The sequence below is a fragment of the Xenopus laevis genome, chromosome 8L, assembly GCF_017654675.1.
Source record: "Xenopus laevis strain J_2021 chromosome 8L, Xenopus_laevis_v10.1, whole genome shotgun sequence".
NCBI lineage: Eukaryota > Metazoa > Chordata > Amphibia > Anura > Pipidae > Xenopus > Xenopus laevis.
In genome coordinates this window covers 60,691,921-60,712,152 of record NC_054385.1, presented here as the reverse complement: position 1 = coordinate 60,712,152, position 20,232 = coordinate 60,691,921, and the positions used below count along the sequence as shown (strand labels likewise).

The following is a 20,232-nucleotide window of genomic DNA, read 5'->3' as shown; positions in this document are numbered from 1 at the left end:
TTTAATGAAAAACATAAAATATTATCTATAAGTAATGTTTAGCTTTCATTTGTTGATAGTTCACTTTATATAAAGTGATGTTCTGAGATTTGAAATTGGGCTATTTTTTTTACGTTTGTGAATTATTTTGGCTTTTGTTCAACAATATTTGGTTGTTATGGTCCTGTTTTGCCTCTCTACAGTTTAAATGAGACTAGAAGATGAATAGGAGAGGGCCTGGACAGAAAGATAAGCAATAGCACAAACTATAACATACTAGAATTTAATGCAAAGGTAAGATAGCATGACATAGATGGCAATGTAAAATGATCAGTTTCATTAGGCCAAAAAGTTGAAGTTGATGAAAATGTGTTTTTTTCCCCAACCTGTATTATGGTTACTATGATCAGTAAAAGGAATAAAAAGCTGGTGATGTCAATTTGCCTGAAGCTAGTAAAGCTGATATGGAATCTGAGTCCAGTAGGAAAAACATTAGTTAGTAACATTTCTTGTTTTGTGGTAGTGTAATATTTTATGGCCAGATATATACTGTATATAGCAATGAATGAGAAAAAAAATATAATATTAAAAACACCTCTTTTCATGATTTTATGTAGATTTCCATTTTTATGGCATTACAGAAGTTGAAAAAGAGCACATGGTTTCTTTGGTTTGTACTTACTTCTTCCTGGTTTCCGAACTTCTTTCATGACTTTAATTTTAATGTCTGCATTAGACCCTTCAATCATACTTTGCTCTCTCTTTAGTGTGTTTGGCACACAGTCTGCAGAAGTGCATTCCTGAACGTCTCCAGACTCTTCAGCAGACATGTAGTTGTCTGATGGCCCTTTCACGTTATTAACTGGCTTCTGGTCCAAACTATCATCACTAAAACAATTTAGTTCCTCCGTTACAGTATCAAAGTCATTAGTGAGAGCAACCTCGTCAACCAGAGCAGTAGAAACAATTAATGGAGGCAACCCATCCATTTGTTTCTCGACAGGCTGACCGTTATCCAACCTCTCTCCATTCCCTTCTGCAGGTAGCACATTATTGACATCTACAAAGAACACCAAAAATACAAATATTAAAAATAACATCAATATAAAGTAAAATAAAAGTTCAAATGATTCCTGTGATCCAGCTTTAACAGGATAATTATGACTTGATGGCCAGTTTGTAATTTTATCCTGCAGCAGATTATGATCCACTCCCACTGTCAGGGTGAAGGAAGTCATTTTCCAGCAGAAGCCCTATGTAGTCCAGTTGTCAGAGGTGACAAAAAAGCATAGACATTTTCCTTAGTTAAAAAGTGAGCAAAGATGCCACAATTAATTTTACCTGCAATTTTAAACACTGAACTCCCTGTATGTATTGCTTGCCATGATGATAGAAGTACTGTGATACCAAACTTTGCCCTTACTACCAGCCACTTCAACTCTGTGTATTGCCAGGGTTGATGACTGAGGTTGCTTATATGGCCCAAGTCTAAAAACTATGACAGATCTTCCTTACTAACCAAAGGCGTTTTAGGTCAACAACAGCTTCAACGCACATTGTACTTGATAGAACATTTGGTCTAGATACATGTTCAAAGAGTTAGAGCGTGTGAATGTTTTTGTTGATACACCTACAGAGGTGTTTTGGCCAATCATAAAATAGCACATGATCATGAAAGCTACTTAACTTCACATTAACCCATCTGGATTCAAATAAAAAAATATCCCAGTCAACTGACATTTGTGTTGCCTCCAAGGTCTGATCTCTGTTAAAAAATGAAATATTCCTATTTACCTTCATGTTCACATTTTTATTTTCAAATACATCTTTACATGGGGCAAGGAGATGCCCCTCTTTTATAACAAAATTATTTCCCTTCACACATAAGCATATCCCTGGATACACCATAATAGCTACAGCAACCCTCCACGTTCAACCAACTCCATTAAATAAGACTTCGCCTCTTTAGGCTGCATAACCACCATTTATTATGACCCACCTTTATGCACAGGAATTGGCTTGATTAAGTTATGTGTAATGGAGCCTCCAGGAGAAGTAGGGGATCCCTTCCCTCCAACATGGTTAGTGATAATAGGTGGCGTCTGGGGCCTGCGGAGCAACAGTGGAGACATACTCCTCCTTCTCTTTAGAGATGCTGGAGTGTTCATCTCTCCTGGGCGTTTGATTTTATTCTGAGGCCCAGCAACAAACTCATCTGCTTCATCAATCATCATACCCTAAAGTACAAAAAAAAAAAAAATGAAAACACAACTGTGATAACTCAAACACATTACCAGTCCACAAATAAGCCCTCTGTACAATTATCTGCTCAATGGTAGGGAAGAAAGGTGTTCGTTTATACAGAGCTTATCTCTCTTTGAACAAATAACACTGTTTATTTAGGATGAGGGGGTAGTGATAACAAATTTAAAAGGATTATTATTATTTTTACTAAGAAAAAAGAAAAATCGCAAGCTACCGCCCTAGCAAGAAAGATAGTCTACTAGAATAAATTAGCGAGGCATGAACGAACAATAGACCTATAGGCTTTTTTCTCCATATCATGGATAATTAAACATTTTTGTACCTTCTTATCCTGCTTAAAAGGGTTTCCAAAGGTGTGCAGTCTTTTTGGTTGATCTGGATCAATCTCTCGAAGCGGAGAGGGCATAGATTTCAGATATTCTTGGTAGTTGCCCATCTGAGCTACTGGAACACTGTGAAGACAATCTTTAAAAAAAAAAAAAAATTAATTTTCAATACACCGGTGATGGGAAGAGATCTGTTGGTTCACTAGGGCAAGCATTTGAGGTCTGTGTCTTTCCAGTAAAACTATCATCCTTACCAGAATGCAATTTATTATCATTCAGGATTGTAATAAATTACAAATTAAATTTACCTTCATCCTGCCCAACAATGAGCTTATGGGTTTTCAATAAATTGGTCCTCATCCTAGTCAACTGATCTAGTAGGTTTCGGCGTGGAATGTCATAAGCATTACGGTAGGTCTGGGGCTTTAGATCCTAAAAATGTACAGAATATAATATAACAAATGTATCTTGTCTACGTAAATTTGACCAACATTGTATCTTGTACTGTGACTATAAAAGTGAAAACTGGAAAAAAAAAGACTTTAAACATAAAAGGATATGTTGCAAGAGATACAAATTATGGTATAAGGACAGATTTTTTAAGATAAACTAGAAGCAGCAATGTCTATGAACTCTTAATTTTCTGCAATGCCTTACACGCAACAAAGCAGAATGCTAACAAAGACAGCGGACTGTAAAGCAAAACAACTTCTACCATCATCCCAACATAACATTTAATAAATCATTCTGCATAACGTGTCCTTGAGAATTTCAGTAAAAAAAAAAAAAAAAAAAAAAAAAAATTTACCCTCTATGTCATAGGGATTCCATTAAAGCATGCAACATACCTTATTTAAAAGTCCAACTTGAAAGCCAGGGAATTCTTTAACATTTATTTCAGACATTCGGACAGACGAATCATTGCAAAACTTTTGTAGCAGCTGTTTAAAATCTCTGTTATGAACCAAAGACAGCCTGGTGGAATTATTCTTTACTTTAATTCCTGTCTCTTGTGGGGCTTTCTTCCCTACAGATGTGATTATTCTCTCAGATTCAATTTTTGTCTGAAAAAAGTAATTGAAGAGGTTTTAGTAAAAACTGAAACCAGTCGAATGCAAGTTTTGATTTATAGCTGTGAATTTTATGGATGTTTCCGAAAAAGCATTGGTTTTATAGGCATAGCTTGAGCGACTCAGTCAATAACTCCTTAAGTGAATGTGTGTGTGAATACCTGCTTATGTAAAATGGATGAATCCAAAAATACATGTTCAAATGTAAAGAAAATGCCTTAATTTATACATGATCTGATATAGCAGGCCTTTGAAATTGACAATAGATGAACAATGCCTTCATTTAAATCCGGTATAAGTACAAACATGCAATGAATAATGTTTTAAAGTACAAATGAAAAAGAAAGTACCTGCTGGCTTAGCTTTTTAAGATATGAAATAACACTGTAACTAAGACCACAGTCCAAATTCTCAGATATCAAATTCGGTGCTCCCATCATTCGTAGTGCTTTCTTTAGTGGCTACAATTAAAAAACAAACATTTAAATATGAAAAAAATAATTACTTTTCGGTATAAAACCATTCATCTTATTTAACCTTTTAAAAAGATCTAAAACCACAGCACTTTTGCAGTTTATGGCTGTCTAAAACTGGCAATTTACGTTAATATTCTATTTAAAGTGGTTCCTGAGATATTAGCAAAGTCCAACTCTAATTACAGAACAAAGATTTCTTTGGCCTAAAATCCCCTTAAAAGATTAGCATTTTTAAGGGGTTATTCATCAAAGGTTGAATTTTAGAGCTATGTGAGCCGAATGGTTTATAATTTAAGAAAAAACTAGAACGTAAAAAACTCAAATCAGTGAATTCATGATTAACCCGAAAACCCGAATTGATCTAGTTTTCCACAGTAAATAACTGTAATCGCTCAAATTCATCGAGTTTCCAATCAAACCTCACCAAAAAAAACCCTCAAACATCATGAAGGCTATTAACCTCTTCAAATGTTCAAGGGACCTCTGTCATTGACTCCTACATGACCTCGACAGGTTTTAGATGGTATATTTTTGGATTCAAGTTATTTCCAAGTTTGGGGTATAATAAATACAGAATTTTTTTTAACCTGAAAAATTTAGTTTTGCGTCAAAAATCCCCTTGAAAACAAGTTTTTTGTGGAAAAAAACAACTCTACCTTTAATAAATCTACCCCTTAATGTGTTCCCCCCCCCAGTGGATTTTTCATCTGTCCCACTGGGGGCCAGTAGGTGTTAACCTGTTCTTTTTAAAGGGGGAACTATCCCAAAAATGAAAATTTAATATAAGCTTCCTCATACTGAAGTAAGAAACTTTCTAAATACAATTAAATAAAATTCTGCATTGTTTCTGAAATAATCAACTTTATATAAAAGGGATTGTTCACCTTCCAAACATTTTTTTAAGTTTAGATGTTTTCAGATTGTTCCCCAGAAATAAATACTTTTTTAAATTACTTTCCATTTTTACTTTTCCAATTATTTATTTTTTACTGTTTTTCCAAGATCTAAGTTTAAAGTTCAATGTTCCAGTGTCTGGTGTTTCATTCTAGCAGCTCAGTGATTCAGGTGCAGATTCTGAACTGTTACAATTTTGCAACATTTAGTTGATACATTTCTCAGCAGCATCTCTGGAATATTAGCAAATATTGTATCAATTCTAACAACTGCCTTTAATGAAACAGAGATTCTGCTCAGCAGGGACAGAGATAAGAAATGTATCAACTAAATGTATAAAATAAGAACAGTTTACAGAGTCGGCGACCCCCCAGAGCTGCTTTAGAAGGTGAAAAATTACACTTTAAAACTTCAATATTAGAAAAATGGTGACACATAGATCACCAGAAATAACAACTTTTTTCAATTAATTTCTATTTTCTATCTGAAAACAGCATGTGAAGGTAAACAACCCCCTTTAACTATTCCTCTATCAGCATCTGTTTCTCTTCATTCTGTCTTCATGCAGCAGTTGGGCGACAGATTAATGATCCAATATATCTTATAGGGGGACTCTCTTTCCTAGCAGATGCATTAGAGCTCACTTAAATAACTGATTCTAGTACAAACAAAATAACTCCCTTTTGCACAAATCCTGCATGTAGAGAGACATGATGTCTGGTGATTTTAATAGAGTGAGCTCTAATACATCTTCTAGGCAAAAGGAGCCCCACTATAAGATATATTGGATCATTCATCTGACACCCAACTCCTGAATGAGGAAAAACAGATGCTGTGAGAGGGATAGTGAAGATAAACTTGATTTCAGAAATAGTACAGAATTTTCAATTGATTGTATTAGAAAGTGTTATTTCAGTATGCTGAAGCTAATATTAAATTTTCATTTTTGCTATAGTTCCCCTTTAAAAAGTCTGTACTTTCGCAGGGACGTGTTGAATGCACAAAGTTCAGTTTCACCTGCATTTGGTGCATCTCTGCAGCAGAGATTAGATTTCTTCCTGTGGTTCATTGTGGTGGAATGAACCACAAGCAATCACATGAAGAAATACTCGTCTGTCCTTAAGGGAACAAAAGTGAATCGGTTTTTATTCATTGAACGCTAGAATTTTCTCATTCTATCATGACCTAGTAAACAGGCATGCATGGCTCAAAGGAACAGAGTGACCAGTCAAAATTGGCAAACACAGCAAAGGCAAAGAAAGCACTAGGCACAACATACAATGAAAGGAGTCCTCCCTTGAGCTTGTTTAGCCAAGGTATCAACCCTCCTTCTGACTTTCCCCAGTGCTAAGCAAACCCAAAAAAGTGCATAACCATCATCTTTGCTATAGCAAATCTTCAGCTCTGTCTGGGATTTCTGGTATTTTGGCACACTGTAAGTAAACAAAAAACAAATTGTGCAAAGCAACAAATTCATAAGCACATACCATTAAAAAGTAAGGGGGCATTGTCTTCAAGTAATTGTCAAAGGTCTGACGCCATTTCAGAGTTGGCTTTAGTTTGTGCACCTTGAACAAATCATCTGCAAGAAAAAAAAAATGCACATTGGTTGAAGAGGGGTACAAACATCACATTCATTTGAAAAAATCTTCAGCTCTGAGCAGAAATCATTTGCCACTAACCATAAGCCTTGGATTATGAAGGTATGGATTGCGTTGCTTTTTGAACTGTACACATGTTAAAGCAAATAAACAAATACACTGACTGCTAAGATGCAGAATTGCAGCTTTGAGATTTGATGTATTTATTTTAATGACTAAAGCCAATCCTGCTTAAATCTGCAAACAATATTGCGGATTCATAGTGACAACCCTAAATTCGGTGTAAATAAAAATAATGCATTGGTATACCAAATCCACACAAGTATTATTATAATTTTTTTTTTTTTTTAACTCTTATGATGTCTGACTTACCAAGTAAAGGAAGCAATACTGGGTAGTTGTAGGGCATGACAAAGAGATTCACGCAGGTTAAAGTGGTGCTTGCTTTTAAATACCCAAATGGCTGACCAACCTCACTGTATTTTCCACTACTATTCACAAATACCTATGACAAAGAAAAAAAAATCAAGGTTATCGTTGAGACTACATGTGTATGTAAGGTGGTTATTTTAACACAAAACAACATGCCTGTATATTATAGACCTTGCCTAAAAGCTTTGTATAGTACATATTACTTCTATATGAAAAAGTAGCGCCTGCATGTCAGTTAACTGATGCTGCCACATTTCCCAGTTATAATCACCTGACAAGTGAGTGCACCCAAAATTCTAGATAATTGCTATTTAAATCAAAGTGGAGCTATTAATTACTCAAGTGATAAAACTCCTGAAACTGTTAAATGTGCAAATGCCTTGATAAGTAAAGCCCGTTTTAGAACAGATGTTATTGCTGATCAAAAACATAGCGAAGTTCAAAAGTGTTTGTTCATTGAAATCAATTACTATTAATTATTATAACTTATTTCGTGATTAATAGCCAGGGAAAGATGCTGTAAATAAAGTATTTGAATGTGGCAGCTACCGCTCAAATAATGTCAAACTGTTCATCTTGTGCCTACACACAAGCCTTATAGCTTTATATAACATTTATGAAACGGAGTGGATTTATACACTGGGGATCCACAAGAAGGAGTTTGGTTTGAATGAAAGCTTAAAGATTCAATCCTTCCTTAAATGTAGTTATAACAGTTTATGTCTATGTAAAAAACAGATTCCTAGGTGGCAACTTGCTTGTTTGACTTATGAGAACGTGCAGGGCTCTGTAGTGATAGCACATTGCGTTGATTTGTTTACATTAGTCATTCACCTATATATACTATTTATAAGAAAGAGCAATATGATGATTAGCACAAACTATTATTGTTGATTTTGAACGGTCATTTAATAATCCTTGGGCCCCAATACAGTATGTGTATAGTAGGAGTTTAATATGGTTTGACATTTGGATTTATGGGTAGTGAGAATCCTTCTTTCAGTTTTGCAGCAACCTTAATATAAATTTGCATATAGACAATTCGGAATGGGTTGCTATGGTGATGAGCAGGACCTGGGGAACAGATTTGCCTAATAAGGAGGTCACTTACTGTGACACACAACCCCTGAGAAAGCCCCGTTTGGTGGCGAAACAGCTGTCAGGGAGTTTGTTCAGGAGGAGACACGGAGGCCCCTACAATGAGTATCAACAAGGCGGATGATATGGATCAGACTGTTCATATTATGTAATCCTTCGAGTGACACAGCAAATACACGGCGATATCCGGTATTCCAGCGAACTATAACTGAAGTCCTGCACGGTTTGGCAGCCAGACAGCACGAGATAAGTAGAACTTCATGTACTGGTCACTAGAGATACACCGAATTCAGGATTCAGCCAGGATTTGGCCTTTTTTCAGCAGGATTTGCACAGAATCCTTGTGCCTGGCAGAACGGAATCTGAATTTGCATATGTAAATTAGGGGTGGGAAGGGAAAACGCGTGACTTTTGTCACAAAACAAGGAAGAAAAACTGTTTTTCCACTTTTCCCATCCCTAATTTGCATATGCAAATTAGGATTTGAACAACTCTTTCGCAAGGGATTCAGCCAAATGCCAAATAGTGGATTTAGTGCATCCCTACTGGTCACACGGTGGAGACTTGGGTGTGATTTATTTATGCAACTGCATAATAATAATAATAATAATTATGACATGAGTAAATCTGCACTAAACTGACACTTCCCTCACAGGAGTTATACCGATTATTGGACATTAGTGAGTATTTTTGAGAAAGTTTGAATTCTGGGCTGCACTCAGTATGCATGCATTTTTTAACTATATGGATAAGGTTACGTGGAGGCTGTACAGTTCAGCACTGTGGTTTAGAAATCCCACCTATTCTAAAATCATCTGATAATGGCATACTTGAGCACCGTGATTGATTCAAATTCTGCCTATGTATTCTTTAGAACTTTTGAATTCAGTACTGTGGTAAAAAACTATTAATGTGTTGTGGCGAGAGAGTGGTTTCTGCAATGTTTATCTGAAGGTCATCACTCTGACATTCTGCATTCAATTATTACTTTCAACATTTGCCCATTTTGAAATGGACATGGAAATATATATTACAAATATAAGTATACAAACGTCTCACTATGGTAGAAACATTTTCAAGAGTACAACACAAAGTATTCTCTAAGCAACTATAGCCTGAGATCAGGGAATATTGTATTAACATATAATACACAAAAGCCGTGAATATCTTGTAAATTATATCCTTATAAACGGTGAGTAGTGATGTCATCAGTTATAAACAGTGAGTAGTGATGTCATTTCTGTCACATGACTCACTAAAATTTGTGTATTATAATAAATAAAGTACCCCCAGTTGTAAAATATGAAGATATTATAAATTACCTCGGAGTTCCATGACCTGTATAAAAACACTCGGCCTTCGGCCTCGTGTTTTTATATGGTCATGAAACTCCTCGGTAACTTATAATATCCTTATATTTTACAAGAGGGGGTACTTTATTCACTATATAATACACAAAAGCCATGAATATATTGTAATTTATATCCTTATAAACTGTGAGTTCTGATCTCATTTCAGTCACATGACTCACTGAAATTTGTGTATTATAATAAATAAAGTAACACCTGTTGCAAAATATAAGGATATTAGAAGTTACCTCGGAGTTCCATGACCTGTATATAAACACTCGGCCTTCGGCCTTGTGTTTTTATATGGTCATGAAACTCCTCTGTAACTTATAATATCCTTATAATTTACAAGAGGGGGTACTTTAATTACTGTATATCATCTGCCAGTTTAAGATCACAGCTAAGCATTAAAAAGTAAAAAATGACTGTATAGAAATACTTAGAGGGGCAGCCATATCTGCCAGTCTTTCCAAGATATCAGCAATGACATTACAGGTGCTTATCTGCCATGACTCCTGCTCCACCTAAACCCTAAATGATGCACATTTAAAACTATATCAGACATTATGCTGGGTAAGGAAATATTACAGTCTGTTTCCTTCCTAATGTATCAAGTGTGCAAGACTGTTCAAAAGATTTGTTTTTGAAGGCAATGTCAATCCCCCTTTAGAATTTCCAGAATGATAAATATTCTCTTAACCGAACGCACCTGCCAGCAGGTATGAGGAGACTTCCTTTCTAGGATGAACTGTGTTAGTGGGGATGGTTCAAGTTCATATTTGTCAAAAGGAAGCTTGTCAATAACCATGGGCTCACAGTCTAAACATGAGAATCTAACCACAGGGTGAGCTGTGCGAGGTGGCTGCAAAGGAAAAGAGAAGGGTGTTAAAAGTGATACTATACCCCTAAATATTGTGGGTCTCTATGAAATATATTGCATAAAGCAGGCAAAATGTACAGTAAAACACTAAATAAACCATTTCCTTTGTAGAAGTATGTGTATATGTAACATTTTTTGTGCCATGTCGATCAGTCAATTAGTCAATCAGACAGGTTAGAAGACTTCTGACAATATCAATGGTTAGCTGTCACTACTATTTGTCGGACATAACGATCATGATTGTGGTCTGTCAATCAATGCCTAGAACTCATCTGATTTGTTCTTTTTACTACTTTATTTTATCGGAATTTGGAAAGAATGGTTCAGTACACGTGCACACACTTCCAGCTTACTCACACACAGGGAGTTATTTATCAAAATCCAAATTTATCTCATTATTTTCTGAAATATACTCCGACCAAATTCACACTGGTTATTTCCCCTTATCTATCAATACATTTTTCAGAAAAATTCCAGTACGGGGAAAAAACTCGAAAAAATCATACGGAATCATGCGGAAACTATGTTTTCCACCTGAAAACTATATTTTCGGATTTTTGCCCGAAAACCCACAAAATCTTCAGATTTTTGCACGACACCTAGCGCAGATCAGGATATCTTCAGGACTTCACCCATTGACTTATATACAACCTCGGCAGGTCTGAGATGCCGGATTTTCAGATTCCGACTTTTTCCATCTTCGGGGTATAATAAATCACAAAATATTCACCAAAAATTCGGATTTTACAGTAAAAAAAAAAATGGTTTCTGTACAGGGCAATTTTGAAACACATCTTCAATGCTATCTAGATGCCTATTTCTGACAGCAAAGGAAGAGCTTAATTTGAAAAATGCATTTAATACTGGCTTACTTTCATTCCAAACATGCAACATTTATAAATGACAAAGGCAAATTTCATGTTTTGTGACAAAAAAAACAAACAAATGAATATTCACTTACTAATGTTGGAGAGTTCTGATCAGGCCAGAAAGACTCGGGAATTGGCCAATGTCCAACAGGAACACCAGTTTTTGGATTAGGTCGCACATATATAAGCTTATGGCAACTATGCCACGCTTGCGGTGCAAAAGAGTGAATAGGTCTGAGTGAATCAGCAAGCCCATCTACAGTGTTAAGGGGAAAAATGTATTGAGAGAGTACCATTATTAACTGCAATAGTTCCCTTTTGTTCTGTAATCTACTCTGAGCAGCCATCACAATAAAGAGATATAAAAATATAAGCAGTGTGTTATGATTTAGTAAATCCTGCTAACATAAAAAAAATGGCAAGATAGACTAGATCAAAGTCACAAGTATGAGTCTATACAGAAGGAAAAACAACATGTTTAGGGCTCAATTTCTAGACAAATACCATTTTATAACTGCTTGATTGCAATTACAGTATGTACACATTTAGAAGATGTCTAATATTTTTTAAGGACGTTCTATGTTTTCACATAGTGTCTACTCCACTTAACTTAAAACCTTAAAGGGAAAGTATGATACTTTCTAAATACAACCAATTAAACATGATGTACCGTTTCTGAAATGATCAAGTTTATATTCACTATCCCTCTCTCGGCATCGTTTTTTCTTCATTCTGTCTTCATTCAGGAGATGGTCAGATGAATGATCCTATATATCTTATAGGGGGCTCCTTTTGTCTACAAGATGTATTAGAGCTCACTTTATTAAAATCCCCAGAAATCCTCTCTCTACATGCAGGATTTGTGCAAAAGGCAGTTATTTTGTTAGATTTTGTTTGTACTAGAATCAGTTATTTAAGTGAGCTCTAATGCATCTGCTAGGAAAGAGGGCCGCCCTATAAGATATATTGGATCATTCATCTGACACCCAACTCCTGCATAAAGACAGAATGAAGAGAAACAAATGCTGAAAGAGGAATAGTAAACATAAACTTGATTATTTAAGAAAAAATGCTGAATTTTTAATTGATTGTATTTAAAAAACTTGTTACTTCAGTATGAGGAAGCTAATATTAATTTTCATTTTTGCGATAGTTCCCCTTTAATGATTATGAAAACATACCCAAGCATGTATATTTATATATTCATATTTTAAGGGGATGTTAAGTGCATTGCACATGGATACAATCCAGGCAACTCTGCAGGGAATTCCTTTTGTTTTCGGAATTATTTAGCTTTCAACCTGCTGCAATCTAAAATGCAGCAAGCCTAGTAATAAAAGCGGAGCGATTGAAACTTTTATGACGCAGAAGACTTCTCTTTTCATTCAGCATTTATCTTAGTTATAGGACATACTGACATCCAGTCCACTTGCACAGTTGTTAAGTAAGTTGTATATTTTCAATTTAAAGAAAACATGTCAGATAAAACTTCACACTATCCCATTCTCTTTTGGAAGAATTCAGACGCAAACAAATCAGGTCATGTGACTTTGTATTTATGTAATTTTACTGCTGTTTTAATTTTGATTTTAAAACAAAGAAAATGTAACATTATTGTTATTTGACAAACCACACATATTTGCTTATGCTTAAAAATATACAGTATACATGACTTGAAACTGTTGATTTAAAAAATAAATAAATAAAAATATCAGGTAACCACAGAAGATATGGATAACAATATGGGCAACGATCAAACAACAGTCAAATTCTATGATTCTTTTATAAAGGAACGTTTCTACAAGTACAGAAGCTGAACACCTATTAAATGAGCACATAATCAGAACTATAAAATATTCAATGCAACAGGGCACACAATCAGGATGGAATAATACTGTTGCTTACCTTCACCATTGGGAGTAGGGTCAGGTCCAGTCTTCTCAAAATTAATGACAACTCCACTTTGAACCTTTTGAACCAGGGACTCCAAGCACTGGTTCAACATTCTCTGTGTCCTGACACAGTAGGATCGACCTAAAAATACAGTATTGGCCTTGTACTAAGTAACTGTTGAGGTTTTTTTTAAGTAAAACCAACTGACATGGCAGGCAGGACATACAGTATTATGGTATTTATCAGCAAATCTTGAATAATTATAGAAAGTGCAAAACGAAAAACAGACAAATAAGGTATTTTTACCATGCCACACACTGGTTTGTGATGAGATCCAGTATTTTGGCGAGATTTGATTTTTTTTTCTTGTTAGGAAGTTTATCCTCGCAAAACCTTATCTTTTACTCAGATTAATGCTTATTAATGCCATAACCGAATATACAAAGAGCAAGAACCCAGAAATTCTGGATAAACACATCGCAAGTGATTTTCTTCTATAGATTTATCAGCAACTAACACTTTTTTGCTCCAGGGACCTTTTTTAACAATTAAGGCCTATATTACTAATAAACAAAGACCTAGATCTAGTATTTAAACTAAATCTGCAATCTGGTTGTATCTCTTGGCTTTCAACTAACTGTAAAAATGCATATTATCTGTGAAACAACTCCTACCATGAGGCTGATCTTTTATATAGGTATGAGACTTGCTATCTAGAATGCCCGGGACCTGGGTTTTTTTGGATATCGGATCTTTCCGTAATTTTGATCTTCATTACTTGTCTACTAGAAAATCATGGAGATATTAAATAAACTCAATAGGTTGGTTTTACTTCTAATAAGTATTCATTATATCTTAGTTTGGATCAAGTACAAGGTACTGTTTTATTATTAAAGAAAAAAGGAAATAATTTTTAAAAATTTGGATTATTTGGATAAGAAGGAGTCTATGGGAGATGGACTTCCAGTAATTGGGAGCTGAATAACTGGTTTCATAACAGATCCCATACCTGTATTATGCAAGAAATAAAAAATTCCTTAAACAGCAGTATAAATGCCTACCAGTTTAGGATTTACCTTCAATGGTAGGTAATTATCATCCAATGAATTTGTGCATTAACTTTCAGTACCCACAATGTACAGTGTTAACCATAATGCATTACATAAAAAGTTTTTCTTAGTAAATTTGTTATATCCAATAAAACTATGCCTTAAAGGAACAGTAACACCAAACAATTACTACTATAGTTCATATAAACAAGCTGCTGCGTTGCAATGGCAGAAATTGAAAAAAGGCTATATGGCACAGGTTAAATAGCAGATAACACCATTATGTTCTACAGAGCTTATCTGCTATCTGCTGTGTAACCTGAGCCTTTTCTCCTTTGAAAAGCTGCCCCATTGCTACACAGCAGCTTATTTATATAAACAATAGTAGTGCTTCTGAAGCAAACACACCACTTTTATCAGTGCAGGGCAACACTGCATTATATTTTTATTATTTTCAAAAACTTTAGTTTTTTGATGTTACTGATCCTTTACATGTATATCTGGGCCCTCTGTATATCAGGCTCTAGACTTAAGAACAACTTTGTTACAGTGATAAAGATATAGGCTTGAGTGTGTATATATGTCACACACCTCCTGTTACTTCGCACATCTGAGTGACAGCAGACTCATCTGAGGGCACGCCGCCCACCTGTTCCGGCTCCACAGATGATGCCCCTGGAAGGCGAAGCACAAGTGCAAATAGGCGCTGATCCCAACGGAATGGTTCTTTAGTAAGCTCACTTCCTGGTAAAGGGGAATTTAGAGGAAGATGAAGCTAAAGAGATAAAAAAAAAAAAATGTACATGAAAATTTTGTAGAACTGCAAACTTTGGAAAGAAAGAAAGACAGAAAGACAGACAGACAGACAGACAGACAGACAGAAAGAAAACCATGTGGAACGTGGGTAATTCTTTAAGCCCGCTGAGCAGAAAACATCAACCTCTTATGAACAGTCTGTAAAATGTTAGCTAATTTCAGGTCTTCTGGCCCTTTATATTTAAATAGTTTTTTTTGCTTTGATTTGCTAAACTGTATTTGACAAATTAAGGCCAATTGCTGATGAGTTGTTATGGGTAACTGTTCCACTGCAAGGTTGTAATTTAGTAGCGGAGATGCCTAGTCAACAGAACAGTACTCACCTCCTCCTGAACACCTGCAGTTGATGTCAACTTGTTACCGTCGGTAATAGTGATTAAAATGGAAGGCTCCAAAAAGAAAGGATTTCTTCCCTAAATGAGGATTGGAATATAGTTGGATGAAAAAGAAATGCCTTTTTTCATTCAGTTCACCAAAGTGCAATATATTACAACTTATCTAAAGTGTGCATGTCTGTTATGCAAGCTTTAATATATAACAAAAACAAGATTTTACAGGGGAAAAGGACAATATAGAGGCCATAATAGAAAAATTACACCCATAAGGGAGGGATTATTACAATAAAATAACAAAATGCATGCAAACTATCCTGAACCAAAAATTGGTTTGCCGTTAGAATGGAGTGCCAATTGGTTTCTCAGATAATTTGATTTTATTATTTTGTACCTGTCCATAGTTGTCGATTCCAGATACCAATCTATTTAAATTGAGCAAATCGAAAGATGACCTCAGTGCCTGGCCAAGAGTTGTGAGTCCAGATGCTTGAAGGTTCTTCAGCTCATTCATAAACGTTGCATGGTTTTCTTTCCAGCCCGCCTTAAAATATTTGAACACAATTCATTAGTGAATGTTTAAAAAAAAAAAAAAAAAATACACATGCATGCTTTATTATCATGCTTTTAAGCATTATGCATATCATGTGAATGGTTGAATGATTAATTTAAGAAATGAAGATAAATCATGGTTTGGCAAGAGTGTTTTTAAAGGAACAGTTCAGTGTAAAAATAAAAACAAAACTAAAAACTGGGTAAATCGATAAATAGGTAAAATGTAATCTATCTAAAAACTATGGAGTGACTGGATATCTAACATAACAAAACAGAATACAGCTTCCTGCTTTTCAGCTCTCTAACTCTGAGTTAGTCAGAGATTTTAACGGGGGCCACATGGGACATAACTGTTCAGTGAGTTTGCAGTAGATCCTCAGCATTTAGCTTAGATTCAAAAGCAAACAGTTATGACCCATGTGGCCCCCTCAAGTAACTGAACTGAAATACTGAACATTTCCTTTAACATTCACACGCCTAAAAGGAGAAAGATTAGTAATTATATAGTTAAGCACCCATTAACTTGCCTGGTTAGGGTCCTTATAAACTGCTACTGTACCTTTCACTGTCTTTTAATTCCAGACATGGAAAAAGGAACAATTTTTTAAAATTGTAATTATATGCTTAAAATGGGAGATGGTCCTACAGTAATTCAGAGCTTTCTGGATAACTGTTCCTGCAAATCACATTACGTTCTTTATAAATGAAATTTTTCCTTTATTAAGCATCATCTCAAGACAAGGAGAAGACGTCTTCAGTAACACTTCGGTTTTACCCAATTTTGTTCCAAGGCAGACAATTTATATCACAGCAGCAGTTAACAGTAACTACAGTAGAACCCCGATTTTACAACCACAGATTTTAAGTTTTCCTGGATTGGACACAGTTCTGTCATGTCCCATTTAGGCAAGCGCTGTTTTTTTCTATTTATCGGTTTCCTTGATTTTACTTTGTTTTGGCATGGCTCCCTTGGAAATGTCAAATCAGGGTTCTACTCAGGGTACGACTTTTTAACCAACACTTATACTGTCATGGGAAAACATGTTTTTTTCCAAATGCATCAGTTAATAGTGCTGCTCCAGTAGACTTCTGCACAGAAATCTGTTTTTCAAAAGAGTAAATTGACTTTTTTATAGTTAATTTTGAAATCTGACATAGGGCTAGACATTTTGTCATTTTCCCAGGAGCCTCCAGGCATGTGACTTGTGCTCTGACAAACTTCAGTCACTCTTTACTGCAGTTTGAGTGATATCTACCACCCCCCCGGTCCCGTCCCCCAGCAGAACAACTCAACAATGGGAAGGTAACCAGATAGCCGCTCCCTAACACAAGATAACAACTCCCTGGTAGATCTAAGAACAGCCCTCAACAGTAAGGGCTAGGCCGACACGGGAAGATTTCAGGGAGATTAGTCGCCTGGCGACTAATGGCCGCGTCTAATCTCCCTGAATGGCTCGCGGGTATCTCGCACCCACTAGCGCTAAAGTCACCTGCGCCTATTCACACGTGGCGACACGTTTTTCAAAGTCGCCAGGCGACTAATCTCCCTGAAATATTCCCGTGTGGCCCTAGCCTTAAAATCCACGTCCCACTGCAACACATTCAGTTACAGAAGTAGGAGAAACAATAGCCTGTCAGAAAGCAGTTCCATAGTGCAGCACTGGCTCTTTCTAGTTCTTTCACTTCCAGGTGACTTGGGTGAAGTCTAATACATAGGGTTAATGTTTTGATGATGTGCAAATCTCGTGAGAATACTTAGCGCAGACGTAAACACGCATAGACGTCATAACGCTGCGCGTAATCACGCAAGGTTTCTCAACGCAGACGAAAACATGCACAGACGTCATAACGCTGCGCGAAATCTCGCGAGATCTCTAAACACGAAAGTCTTTAAAAAATGTGCAAGCATGAGTGGACACCATTTGCCTTGACAAAGCTTTTAGCGAAACGCGTTGGCCGAGTCTCTCTTCACAATATTTATTTTAATTGTTGTTCAGATCCTAATACTATTTCAATCACCTGGAAAAAACCTTTTTAAAAAATCTTTTTAACAGAATTTGAATACTCATAGCCTGGTCCAGGGAACCGCATTCAATTTCTTCATTCTCTGTTATTTATATGGCACTGGCAGATTTGTGGTTTTTTAGGTCATTTTAGCTCTTTTAAGAGATAGGTTATGTAATATACGAGGCCACAGTCCTCAGTGTACTACTTTCTCCCCGTGTGGGGTCCCAGGGCTTAGAAAATAATAGGCAGCAGTTTCTTTGGGACTTCTCCACCTCTACACTATTTTCCTTTTCCTACTTAAATTTCCTTGAATGCCGGTCCTGGTTCCTTTTTCTTAAACTAATTTTGCTAATGAATTACCTTGTGATTTTATAATGCACTAGCACTTGCATAAATTATTTATTTCGAACCACACCCAGTCAGCGACTGTAAACTTTTGAGCACTTGCACTTTATAACTTATTGGATTTTTGAATCTATCGCTTATAGATTCAGTATATAAATTAACAAGTTGGCACTGGCCATTTTAAATACACAGAAAAAGCAACTCTATGCTTCTCTGAACTTGTTGTTTTGTTATTTGTTTAATACCTATTTAAACCTATTAGTAGGTCTCAATTAACCAAGCAAGTCCTCTTTATTAGCACAAGCACCTTATATTTATCAATTGATTGGTTCACGATATAATTTAGATAATTAATTTAACTTATTCGAGAGTGCGGGGGCTTTTACCATCTTTTTCTCATTTTTTGAAAAGTATGTCAACTTATCAGCCCCTAAAGTATTCTGTCAATCCATATTACTTGAGAAGAACAAATAAAAGGTTAAACCAACAATGTCAAGCACTCTTGTCCTGAATAGTATTCAAGAATATTCAAGTCAATGTTTGCTTTTATCAATGTCATTGATAAATTTAAAATCAGATTAATGAACAATAAACTATGGTATGCATCACTTATTGTCGACAGCAAATAGTATTTCTTTAAAGCTAAAGTTAAACATCTGCCTACTAGTGCATAAAAAAAGGTCATCAGAGGAGGACATGACCATGGGTGGTTGCTCTCACAACAGGAATGTACACCAGATCATATTAAAAATCCGGGACAATGAGAAAATCCAGATGGAAGGTCTGCAACGAAAGCATTATTTTTAAACGAGAACCTTTAAAAAAAATCTGACTAAAAATTTTTTTATTTTATAAGTAATCAGTAATGATCCATCCATGCCTTTAAAGTTGTCCATAGCAACATTTGTTATGCCATATTTTGAGTGTCTGTGACACTTCACATGCTCTGTATTCTTTGGGACGTTAAGTTTAGGATGTCAGGATGAAAATATGGTTGTATGTTTTATAGAACCTGATGCTACAGGACTCATTCCTAATCAATTCTGATACAGACTGCACTGGTTTCTAGAATCTGAATTCATTAGAAATTACATTTATACTGCACATATACAGTATTGAAAGTCAGTTCCAAAGCTTGAGTAACATACAGGCGGCTACAGCATGTGCTGTGAATTATTAAGAAAGAAGATGGTGATCTACTGGTGGGCTCTAGAAACCTAGATCTTCACTGTTGGTGCCTTTATACAAAAGAAGGTGACAATTCTTTGTTGGGCTTTAGTTCTCCTTTAAATGCAACAATGCAGCCCAGTTACTTTCAATTATCAGCAGTGGTCTTGATTTTTTAAAATCAACTTCCTATATTGTAAGACAGGTGGTGACATGAGTACCAATGACAACCATTCAACATGAACAGTGTCTGAACACAATTGAGCTCCGTAAAAAAAACAAAAAAATAGCAATGGTGGAGTTGTTGTAGCAATAAAGATGAAAAGTTTAGAAAATGTCATTGTTTCTACTTAAACAATGTGTACAGTAATACACATGCAACAAGGGAGTATTTGTACTTTTTTAATGCAATGAATATGCATTTAAAAAAGATATAATAAGCCCATTATTACTTTTTATTGTCATTCGGTTTGTGTTTTACTACATTTGGGTTTACTCACCAAGGACACAAGGTGTTTCAAAATGCTTTTGTACACGAAAAAAGCAAAAGTTTGTGCTAAGCCATTAATTCAAGGTAACCAGTCTACACTGTCATTATGCTAACTTCAACAGAAGTTAAAGCTCACTACTTAATGATTAATATGGATTGCGGAGGAAAAGTTAGCATGTTATTACTTGACTACCAATCTTTAATGTAATGGAAATAATTGCTAAAACAAAACTGAAATTTCATCCATTATTAAATATAATCCTAGCAATTTAACAGTGGTATTAGATTTCAAAAACAGGGGTTTGTAGTTACAAGTTTATGATCACAAACTTGCAAAGC

At 35.5% G+C, this 20,232-nt stretch overlaps 1 protein-coding gene across 2 annotated transcripts in view; it reads right to left on the bottom strand.

Annotated features, from left to right (window-relative positions):
• LOC108698491 (integrator complex subunit 6-like) overlaps nt 1–20,232 on the bottom strand; it is a 31,575-nt gene that overhangs the window by 3,206 nt on the left and 8,137 nt on the right. For both annotated transcript variants that reach the window (XR_001932662.2, XM_018230009.2), the window contains exons 3-16: nt 15,724–15,873; nt 15,321–15,410; nt 14,773–14,956; nt 13,145–13,273; nt 11,332–11,495; nt 10,200–10,352; nt 6,984–7,116; nt 6,498–6,592; nt 3,991–4,101; nt 3,419–3,634; nt 2,879–3,002; nt 2,567–2,709; nt 1,979–2,216; nt 662–1,039 (exon numbers count right to left, since the gene is read on the bottom strand). Coding sequence is in view for 1 of the 2 variants with exons in the window: in XM_018230009.2 (XP_018085498.1) it covers nt 662–1,039; nt 1,979–2,216; nt 2,567–2,709; nt 2,879–3,002; nt 3,419–3,634; nt 3,991–4,101; nt 6,498–6,592; nt 6,984–7,116; nt 10,200–10,352; nt 11,332–11,495; nt 13,145–13,273; nt 14,773–14,956; nt 15,321–15,410; nt 15,724–15,873 (2,308 nt within the window). In the remaining variant the exon portion in view is untranslated. The remainder of the gene's footprint in view (nt 1–661; nt 1,040–1,978; nt 2,217–2,566; nt 2,710–2,878; nt 3,003–3,418; nt 3,635–3,990; nt 4,102–6,497; nt 6,593–6,983; nt 7,117–10,199; nt 10,353–11,331; nt 11,496–13,144; nt 13,274–14,772; nt 14,957–15,320; nt 15,411–15,723; nt 15,874–20,232) is intronic.